Raw genomic sequence first — 10,962 nt, forward strand, 5'->3', positions numbered from 1 at the left:
TTTACAAATATTTAACATTCAAATACTGATCTGTAAGACATTGTCTGTACTCTGTGTTTGTGTTTGGGACCATGTACCACACAGTGTGTACTGACAGGGCTCCCATGCAGGAATTAGACACACACATTCTTAATCAACACAAAAGTCACCCCAGAAAAACTTGTGGGCCGGATGTTTATGGTGCTTATAATATGGTGAGAATCATATATTCAGTCAGAGTAAAGCCACAGGCTGCTGCGTGTATGATGAAATATTACAGAGAAACACCTATCACTGGAATTAAGCTACATTCATACATTTAAACTTCGAGACATGCTTGTTAAAAGGTCACTCATGGTCTTTAAGAGTTAGAAAATATTTAGGTCAGAGTGTTCAGGATATCTAGAAGGCAGTTTTCTCGCCTGCGATCAGCTGAAGTGTTGCAGAGTCATTGTGAATATGTAGAGAGGAGGGCCGGAGTCTCCTGCCAGTCAAAGGCTCCTGTGAGTCATCTTCGTCTGGATGAGGCTGCTCTGAAGGATTCAGCTCAGGACTGCCTGCTGCTGCTGCTTCCTTGTCAGAAAGCTCACACAGCTCCTTCTCCTCAGGGAGGCGTGGTAGCTGCTGGTCCAGGATGCTGGCATCTGGCTTAGAGCTGTCCTCAGGACTATGGTCTGCCACTTTCTGACTGTGGTCGCTTCCCTCTGCAGCATCAACAGATTTATTTGATGTGCGCAGGCTCTTGGCAGCCCTCATAATGTCAGCCTGGAGCTGCTTGTGAGAGTCCACTGGCTCACTTTCCTGCTCAGGAGCAGCCTTTTCTGGCACTTCATTAAAGAGTTTAGCACCTCCGGTTTTATCCCTGTGGTCCACGTACATTTTTGAGGGGAAGGAGGAAGGGTAGTAGGCATTGACTTTGCGCCTGCGGCTCATAAAAATTGCCCCACAGACAATAAGGAAGACAAGAAGGATGAAAGAGCCTGCAACAAGGATAAGGAGCATGTTCTCCTCCAGAAAACTCACAACTTTGCCCAGAAAATCCGTTTCCACGTGTGTGGGGCCAATAGGTGTGGTTTGGTACTCAGAGGACCAGTTGCTGGTACGCAAAAAGGGAGTTAAGTTACCGATCTCCTCCTCGTCTGTACTTCCCTCTAGAGAACTGTAAAAAGGTAGAGCTGTGGCCGAGCTGCTGCTGATGTAAAACACCACACACAGACCAATCAGATGAAGGGCCATCGGGAGCATCGTTTCCCCTCAGGATCTGTAAATAGCAGTGAACAACATAAATGCCATGCCATATGTGAAGAGAGTTTGAAAAGGAAATACCTGGTGATCTTTGATAAAACCTCTGCTGAAGATGGGAAGACATGGAATGACATGTATCCATACTCAGATTAAATGTAGGCTTTAGGTTTTACACTTATATTTGCCAATACTGATGTTGCAACTTGGAAACAGGCTAAATGTCTGGCGAAATGGGCAGCAAACAGAATATGTCACACAAATGAGTCTTGGAGGATTGTGGAAATACCTTCAGAACAACAGAAAATACTATTAAGGGACTTTCTGGTTTCAGCAGATGCTTAATTCTGTGAATCAAAAGTAATGGTAATACGTACTTGGGCCTGACACTGAATCAAATATCCGTTATTATATTCTGTACACATCTCTGCAGCATATTAAGTTCTCCATATTAAATGTAATTTGCATGTGCAATGAACAGTTCCTAGACAATTTTGTGTGTCATGTATAATATAAAGGTGACATACAGTATAGTTCATTGTTCATTGTTCATTGTACCAAAACAAAATGAAGTTTTATAACTGGGTTCAGGAACAATGACCACGTTCATCATATCCATTTCTTCCCCCTTTGACTCAGTTTTGACTCGTGACAAACTTGCATCGCGATCACTCATCTCTATCATGGAACAAGAGCTCCTTCTGAACCACTCAGACAGCGACCCCTTCGAAGATAAGCTAACTCCTGAAATTTCAGACTCTCCTCCATCTTCTAACATCCCAACTTTTCAGCGACCCCGGTTGCACTCAGCCGTCCATGTTCAACCTCTATCAACCTCTGACGACTCCAAGGATGTCCGGCCTTCGCCCAGCAACATCGGGGGAAGATCCTGGCTTCAACGTCCAAGAGATGACGCCCACGCAAGACCCCTCACTCCGACCCGCTCGAGATCCAGCCACTTGAATGATAGGCCAAATACACCTCGCCAACATCCCTCAACTCCAAACATTTACACTCAAGCGCTCAATCGGCACAACATTCCTTTTCTGTCCTCCACATCAGCCCTCCCTGAGGGCCAGCTTGTATTCCTTTCCTCCTGGAATGGCATCTCCTTCTTTTATGATGGCTTTATCACCAGGCCAGAAGACAGCAGCGCAGCGCATGTCGTAGACATTATCAACTAAGGACCATCACATTGTTTAGACAGGATGCAGTTCGTGCGGAGGCTCACCCTGGTTTCGGCCCAGCACCAGTTCATTAACCGAGCCTTCCACATCCCAGGTCACAAAAACTCAATTGATTCATTGTCCCGTTTCCCATTCCTGAAATTGAGACAATTGGCATCAGACGGAACCTCCGTCCGACCTCAATCCCACCGTTTTCAGCTACCACCTCCACCTTACCTCAACAGCGTAAGTCCCTGCACACTCTCATCCTGCCTGACCGGATGGAACTGCTTCAAAGCCTTCCACGCCACGCACAGCTTTTCATTCCCTTCGCTTGACATCGTGACCCTCACCAGCTTCATCACGTTCGCCCATTCAATTCTCAAGATTAATTCCACTATTCAGGTCTAAATTAGCAGAATCAACTTCTTTGTAAAACTGTCCTTAGGAGCACCATGTCCAGCCTTGTCTCACACCTATATCAGCATATTAATCAAAGGTCTTCTTGCTGGTCCTCTCCAGCATTCCTCACCTATATCCACAACGACCTGAACGACATATGAAATGCCCACACGCGTCTCACCATCTGAAGTACGTGTATTTTGGGATCTTATCTATATAGAAGGTAGAAGAGACGATTTCCCCCACCCAGAGTCTCAACACACTGGTTCCTTCCTGTCTTCATGTTGCCAGCCAATACCATTCATTTACATATTCCGTCCATCAGACCACAACCTCAGTTCTTTCCCTTATTCTGCCCTCATCCCTTCATCCCTCAACCCTCACCCTTCATCCCTCATCCGTCTCCCGGACCCTCCGTCCATCCTACCTACTTCAACTCAGCTCTACTTCCTCGCTATTTAATAAAGCTTTCGAATTTGACAACTTTATTGGTCTTTGTTAGTTAAAGTTTCAGCAGTCATTAGTCTTTAATAATGTATCACAAAGTTAAATCCCCTGGCTTTATTCCAGCTTGGCCTGAACTTTTCACTCATTCAGATCAAATGGGTGAATTGTACACACGTGCTGTATAGTAGTAGAAAACATAAAGTTAAACATGCTAAGTGAAAGTATGTTTTCCTACTTACCCCGTGTGGTACTGGAGTGGTGGCTGAATTGTCAGAGGGCAAACAAAACCAAAACTATCCACATGACTTAATACCACACAGGGTTGTATGGGAAATTTAGTTTTTTCTTTCCAAACTGGGCGAACCATCTCTTTTAGTTTGTTTATTTATTTGGATCAACCCTCTGCTCGGTCTGTGTGTCGACTGTCAGCATCTCCCACACTTTTATCCTTATTCTGCTCCATCTGTGTGCAAGCTGGGCCACATGAAACTCTGCTCTCTTTGGGAAAAAGAAGGTGGGAGTTTTTTTTTCTTTGCAGCCGATTAATCACATACTCACCCCAGAACAAATATACTTGCCTGTTTAACCAGACACATATACATACGCACATGAGGCGGTCATATGCACATACACACATGGAATGAATCTTCGCTCAATGGCTTTTTAAAATTACAAAAATAGAAAAAAAAGACTAGATTGACCTAGATTTTGTCTTTCTAGATCACTGTAATATTGCCAAATATTGTCTTAACAGTCATGTTCTTATTTCCCAAGGCTTGGTGCTGCTCTGAAGGCATCATGATGCTGTCACATCAGCCATGTCAAATTGACATGTGAGCTCACATGATGTCAAGAAGCTTCTTCTAAAGTACATATTCAAAATGAGCAGTCATTCAGAGAAAAAAAATACACTCAAAACTTTTACTCACCATCTACCGTGGTACAAAGAAGTGTCTCTGCTGGAATCGCCTCTGACTGGAGGATGTGTGCAACCAGTCCGGAAAAAGTGAAGTGAGAGAGAGAGAGAGAGAGAGAGAGAGAGAGAGAGAGAGAGAGAGACGGAGGGCAGCAAAGAGTGGCAACTGCTCCCTGAGCCACGCCACATCTGCAGTTTCAAATTTCAGGCTGGAGATTTGTCTGGATAGCGCAAAAAAGATGTTGTTAACCACAAGGACAAATCCCTCCTTCTGCCTCTCCACTGTTCTCCTCCCCCTCCAGTTTCCCCGAGAGTGTCTGAGCTCCCTGGCCTGCACACAGATTGTTCTTGTTAGGTAGGAGTTTATAATGTGCTGTGGGGGCAGGGACCTCTCCTCCTCTCTCCCGTGTGGCTAACTGGATGTGCAAGGCCGAGACAACACAGGCGGGATAGGTGAGACAATACTTAACAATAACAGAAACACTACAAACCAACCCTGAAGCATCATCATCATCACCCATGTATGTTCTTGTTTGAAAGATTTCCTGGTGATTTCTGCAGAAAGGGCCTTCTCCTTTAACCTCAGCCTCTGACACTGATGACAAACAGCAGGCCTGCTGGGGCAACCAGAGTCAGAGAGCAACATGTAAGAGTGACCGGCTAATGCAGGAAGAGGTTAATGTTTCCTGTGTGGGCAAAACAGCTGTAACGGTCAGGAGAAGGGGGGTGGAGTGGGGCACAAGCTGAAGACTGTAACAATGTGGTGTTTTTTTTTCCCCTCCAGAGGCAATTAAACTCACACGGTGTGTGTGTGTGTGTGTGTGTGTGTGTGACCACTTAAGGGAGAGAGTGTGTCTGTGTATGAGTGAGCCTGCGATCCTGCATGTGTTTGAATGCATTTCTGGCAAGTCTACTTTGTTTGTGATCAGTCAAGACAAGGCTAGCTTTATATGGTCATCAGGAGCATGAGATGAGGTCTTGCATCCTCCAGGTTTACATTTGTCTCAGCTCTGTTGATAGTCACTGGTCTCTCAGTGGCACATTGCTGAACTTGAAAAAAACAGGAGAAGAAAAAAAGCATGTCTTCATGACCCTAATAAGCATTCAGGGCTCTGTTTTCTTTTCACAGGAGGGGAAGTGAATATGAAATCCAGACCAGGGCAGAAGAAAAGCCCTTTATAAAGCCTTTCATAAATAAGGGAACTGATTCGTCCACAGACGGCTCAGTTTTATTATAATTATTAACTGTTTAGAGGCACATAACACATGGAACACGAACTTCACCTTTAGCGTAGAGGAAAAAGAGCTTTCAGTTTCATTGTTTTTCACTTGAACTTTTATGATGACAGCACAAAGATTATCTGAATTACTCAGAACATCAGTCAAATCCAATTGAATGCTGAGGCAGTGTAACCCAGACTCTTTCTGGATAATTCTGTTCTTGGGTTTAAATGGGGGAGGCCTTTCAAGGGGACTCCTCTGGAAATCACCAACTGCCTTTAACCTCAACACATCAAACTAAACATTTTCTTTGTTTTCCCTAAAATTAGTACCACATTACAACACAGACATTAGCAGGTAATAACAGACCTGTAAAATAGATAGAAAAGTTGAATGAATTATCACAATAAAGAAACTGCATCTCTGCACAAACACCCACGTAACCCATAAAGGTGACCATTAATCAAATTAAAGCATTCATACATTCAAAGCTAACCGCCACCAGAATAGCGCTTAAAAAACTGAGCAGTGTCTGTGAAGAACAGTAATCCCTGGACAAAACAAGCCTTCCTGTCTCCCGTCTCTAAGTGAAATACCATCAGGGCTCAGCTCCGGATGTTTTCTTTTTTCTAAAAAAAAAATAAAAAAAGTAAAAAAAAATCTTTGATCAGTCGCCACACCTGATTAAAATTGTCTTGTGGAGGTGTGTAAAATTATAAAATTAAAAACAGTCTTGCCTAAAATACACATTTGATGACCTGACCTTGCCAAATTCCACTTAATTTGGTTGATTGAACATGAAACAGAAACAGTTTTTGCATGTGTGTGTGTGTGTGTGTGCGCCTGTGATTCTACGTCTCTTCCTCCACAGTAATAGGGCGTGAAGCGAAGCCAAAACCACCAACATCAAAGGGGAAGTATGAGTTTATTCAAACAGCAACTGTTTCCACATCAGCGACGTCAGACAGATCAGTCTAATCTGAAGTCTGATGAAAGCGTGGATGTGACAATGAGAACAATAATAATAAAAGTTCCATCTAAGCTTAACGGTCATTTTCTGGAAGGAAGCTGCTGAGTGTCAGGTTATCTCCTCCATCCTCATCGCTGTCTCCACCACTGTGGATCACCAGGACCCCGTTAGCCACTGGATTGCGCTGTCTTGAGTAGGTGTAGTTCCTTTCAGGCAGCAGGGACGAGATACACATCATCTCAGTGGCCTGCTGAGGTTTCTTGACTTTGTACTTCCTTGTTGAAAGCTTGGCGCAGAGTATGATGGTAGAAACCATGAAGATGGTGGCCAGCGCAGCTAGCGAGGCGATGACGATGAGGCAGTGCTTCACCACGCCCCGGGTGGAGCAGGGTTCGGCCTCAGTGCCGGATGCTTCATGAGGTGCTCTAGTAGTTGCTCGAGCTGATGTGGTCGTTTGCACTGGCAGCCTCTTGGGCATCAAGATTCCTGCAGGACTGGTGGAGACAGCAGTGGCGGTGGTGGTAATGTCGGAATCAGTTGAAAATGAGATAGCTGGGGGCTCAGCGGTGGAGCTCGACCCTGCTGTGCCAGTAAACTGTGATGTGGAGATGGGCTGAAACGCAGGTGAACGCTCAGTGCTGCTGGTAGATGTCACATTTATTGCGACAGGCAAAGAAGTTGGCTCAAACGCAGGTGCTGCCTCAGAGGTGGGCTTCGCTGTGGTTGTAGTAGAAAGTGAAGGAGTGCGGCGGTTCTGGATGAAGACCAGAGACTGAGTAGAATGAGCAGGAGACGTGGTGGAAAAGAACTGAGCTATCACTCCAGGCTTAGTGGTAGATGGGAGCTGTGGTGCTGCAGAGGTTGTTGCGAAGGATGCTGCAGGAGCAGTCACATCAGTAGAAGTGGTGTGTGATTGTCGCCGCAACGGACCCTCTGTACGCTCTGCTGTTTCTGACATCGCCGTGCTGTGGGGAGACTGTGCTTCACTTGCAGCTGTGGTCACTGCTGCAGAGGCATGAACCAATCGTGAACCTGAGCTGCTTGTAGCTGCTGTTACGGTGTTCATGGCAAGAAAACCAGCCGTGCTGTCTTTCGAGGTGTCGCTGCTGTTGCCGGCGATTGCCTCTTCTGTTTCCACTGTGAGTGGCACAGTGGGCTCTGCTGCAGTTGCAGCAACACTAATCTCTGCAGGTTCGAGCGCTGGCTGCCATGTCACAGACTGTGTCTCTGTTTCATTAGAAACCACATGCGCACTGATCTGCTGCTTTGTCGTCTTGTTGGGTTCAGCAGTGGGGTTAATGCTGCTGCTTCCTGGGATGGAAGCACTCATGGACTCCATGGAAAACAAAACACATGTTCCCCAAACCACAGCCAGATACATCTTCACGCTGAGTAGCATCATTATTTCTGGAATGACAGAAAAGATTCAGATAAACAGGTCGGTTAAAAAAAACTGTTAAACACTTGTGGATGAAATGTCATAGTAAAAAGACACACACAGGGGAAAATCAATGTGACATGTGTGACATCATATGATGAAACAGTCATGCGTCTTTCACAACACCCATTGTCACACTCTCACGGTTCTACTGCGTTTTTAGAGGCAATCTGAAACTCTGAAAGCAGTCTGTGCAACCATGATTCGAATTCGATGTGTTTTTCTATATGAGAAACTTTAAAGTGCAGGAAAGGATTCAAAAGCAGATTTCCTATAACTTTTGAAATGTTGTCAAAGTCAAGAACACAACAGGGGTTTAAGGTAGGAAGTAAACAACACAGATAAATCAGCATCCTTTGAGAGCTCCTGGAAGACAGAAGTATTTTTAGAGAACAGGAAATAAACTTTATCCAACAGCATTACGCACATGGAAACAGTCGATCCCCAAAACCAACAACATTTAACCAGCACAAAGACTTTAAATGTGCCCTCTGAGGCCCCCGGCCAGTGTTTTACCTTGGTGCTGATGAAGAAGAGATGGATGTGAGGGTAAAATCTGCTAAAAGTTGAGTTCATTTCGGCCCCTCTAGTAGAACATCCTCAGAGCACTGACACGCTGACTGTAGCACTGCTCGATAGAAGAAACAGGAAATGTTCACACTTTTTTTTAAAACCACCACTATATAACGTTTTTAGAAAAGTCAGATACAGACTGACACTTCCTCCAGAAATGCACCACTTTAGTTGGCACCAAAAAGGTCGTAAAATGTATCAGTAGCTTCTTTTAATGATCACTCATTGGCACAGCTGCAACATTTTAAGATCTGCTCTCTTTTTCATTTGGAAGGTGGGACTTACCCTGCTGATGGAGCTGTGTGGAGTATATCTGATGTTCTGACCACCGCTTTATATAAAGTAGCAGGAAGTACTCGGTTCTGTAAACACAACACTTCTGTCTAAGATTTAAGGCTATGCGTCATGTTGGTAAAAAGCAGTAAGTCAAGGCACTTGTTGAAGACCACAATGACATATAACACATAATAACAGAATACCTGGATAGAAAAAAATCTATGCAATCAGTGAGAAAGCCCATGTGATAACTGGATTAGAAACGTGGCTGTTTGATGCCCGGCTTGGTGCCCTCCATTAAAGAGGGATATGCAACAACAGTCAAAGCACAAATCTAACTGAGGACAAACTGTCACTTCCTGCACTGCTGAGTCATACTGAGATGTGGCTTAAAAAAAAAAAAAAAGATTATGAAGATAAACTTCAGTTTGTTTTAAAGTGTTTTGAACGTTGCCGTGCTGTGAAAAAGAAACAACAACAACAAAAAAAAAAAACACTGACAAATTTAAGTATTTTGAATTTCAGGTCAAGAAAAGTATAGAAATACAAAATCAACTTTTGACATGATTTAACCATTTACAGCCCAAAGAGGATGTAATATTTCACACTACATTTTCTTTTAAAGAGATTAGTCCAGAAAACAAACATCTGTGGGACAGAATGAAGCTTTTTCTGAGGTAGTTTAAGCCAGCTTCTCCTTCACCAGCTACAACAGTAAAGTGCTACTTATACACTGCTGCATTACGTACTATAATAATGTAACATAATTAATAATGTAATATAATATAATAATATACAGTGATGGCAAAAGGCCCACTAAACATTTTTACAATAAAAATGTACTCAATGTATCGAAAATAAAAGTACTATAAACTAATATTATAAGATTATGCAACAACATTTAAGAAGCATCTCAGTAATGTGGTGAAGCAGCAGGTTATGCTGTGTTTCTAAAATAACGATATTGGTATTTGATATTGTGATATTTTCATCAACTAGTCTTATGATTTATATATAAAATGTTAATGAAATGCAACCAGTAACTATAGCTGTGAAATAAATGTAGTGGAGTAGATGTGCAAAGTTGCAATAAGTCTATTTAGTCATGGTTAGGACCTCAAATATGTATTTAAGTACCTGAGTAGTTGTGTGTGGCTCAGAGGTAGAGTGGGCTGTCCACACATCAGAAGAAGATGGTTCCCATGGTTCCCTTGGGCAAGACACCGAACCTCAAATTGCTCCCTAACCTGTGCTTTGGTGTGTGAGTGTGTGTGTGTGTGTGTGTGTGTCTCCTGATGGATGATTAGCAACCTGCCAGCAGTGTATGAATGATGGGTGGTTGTGAATGGTGGTGTTAAAGCGTTTCGAGTGGTTCAAAACGTAAGATTATTTATAATTTATAATTTTAACTTTTGATTTAGCTACATTCCACTGCTGTATCAGTCACATATTTTACATTTTGCTGATGATGGGAGTATTTTAATGCATCACAGTACTTTTACTGAAGCAAAGATTCAAGCCAGGTTCCTCTGTCTTGTTTGCCAACTGCTGATTAACTGAAGGATCTGGGTAATTCTTCCTTACACTATCTCTGCCTATACTAAATGTAAAAGCAACTCCAAGGTTCAGACTATGTCAGACTAAAGTGGACATGTAAAAAAAAAAAATCCTAATCACAGACAAACATCTAGAGTGCCATGATAATGTGTGAAGGGAACTACCTTAATGGAAAGCAAAATGAATAAAAAGAATCTAATGAAAATGGAAGTAGGCCTCACACTAGAATAAAAAAGATGTATTTGGTACAGCGGAGGGACAAAGGTTACTGCTTTAGCACCACCATCAGGCAGGAAAAGGAGGCTCTGGTCACAGTCGGGACGGGGGCTGAAACAATTAGTCAACTCATTGATTTGTCGTAATGAGATAATGGTTGGCTGCAGCCCTAGAGTGTGTGTTCTCATGTTTATCCTCAAGTACAACCTTCTTCTTTATGTAATGATCATATACTGTGTTGTGAAGTCACCACAGCTATCAAACATAGAATGTATTTTTCTCTGAGCCACATGCTGACTGATAAAATCAGCACAAGCAGTCTCCAGCAGTGGTGTTTTACCGGCATCACAACTTCACTTGTTGTTTTTTTCCCCCTCTGTGTCACAGGCTGAGAATCTGAGACAAGAAGTGAAACTGAGTAGATCCCACTCCCCCGGACACACAACGAGTTCTACACTCGACCTGCAGGCGTAAAAATGAATAGAAGCCCCCCCAAAAAAGAAAGAAAATGGAGGTATTCATGTGTAAAATCTTTATTATGTGCACAGAACTGTTTGTC

The 10,962-nt window shown here is 43.3% G+C and overlaps 2 protein-coding genes across 2 annotated transcripts; both read right to left on the reverse strand.

The window, feature by feature from the left end:
• Positions 1-218: 218 nt before the first annotated feature.
• tmem119b (transmembrane protein 119b) lies at positions 219-4,218 on the reverse strand. Its single transcript, XM_070850955.1, has 2 exons — positions 4,166-4,218; positions 219-1,240 (listed from the first exon to the last, which is right to left on the reverse strand). Exon 2 carries the CDS (start codon positions 1,222-1,224, stop codon positions 382-384), a length of 843 nt encoding a protein of 280 aa, XP_070707056.1. The 5' UTR covers positions 1,225-1,240; positions 4,166-4,218; the 3' UTR covers positions 219-381.
• A 2,061-nt stretch (positions 4,219-6,279) lies between these two features.
• On the reverse strand, positions 6,280-8,625 carry selplg (selectin P ligand). Its single transcript, XM_070850654.1, has 3 exons — positions 8,495-8,625; positions 8,298-8,409; positions 6,280-7,750 (listed from the first exon to the last, which is right to left on the reverse strand). The coding sequence occupies exon 3, from the start codon at positions 7,743-7,745 to the stop codon at positions 6,417-6,419; it is 1,329 nt and encodes a 442-aa protein (XP_070706755.1). The 5' UTR covers positions 7,746-7,750; positions 8,298-8,409; positions 8,495-8,625; the 3' UTR covers positions 6,280-6,416.
• Between the last annotated feature and the right edge of the window lie 2,337 nt (positions 8,626-10,962).

This window comes from Pempheris klunzingeri, chromosome 19 (genome assembly GCF_042242105.1).
Source record: "Pempheris klunzingeri isolate RE-2024b chromosome 19, fPemKlu1.hap1, whole genome shotgun sequence".
Taxonomy (NCBI): Eukaryota; Metazoa; Chordata; class Actinopteri; order Acropomatiformes; family Pempheridae; genus Pempheris; species Pempheris klunzingeri.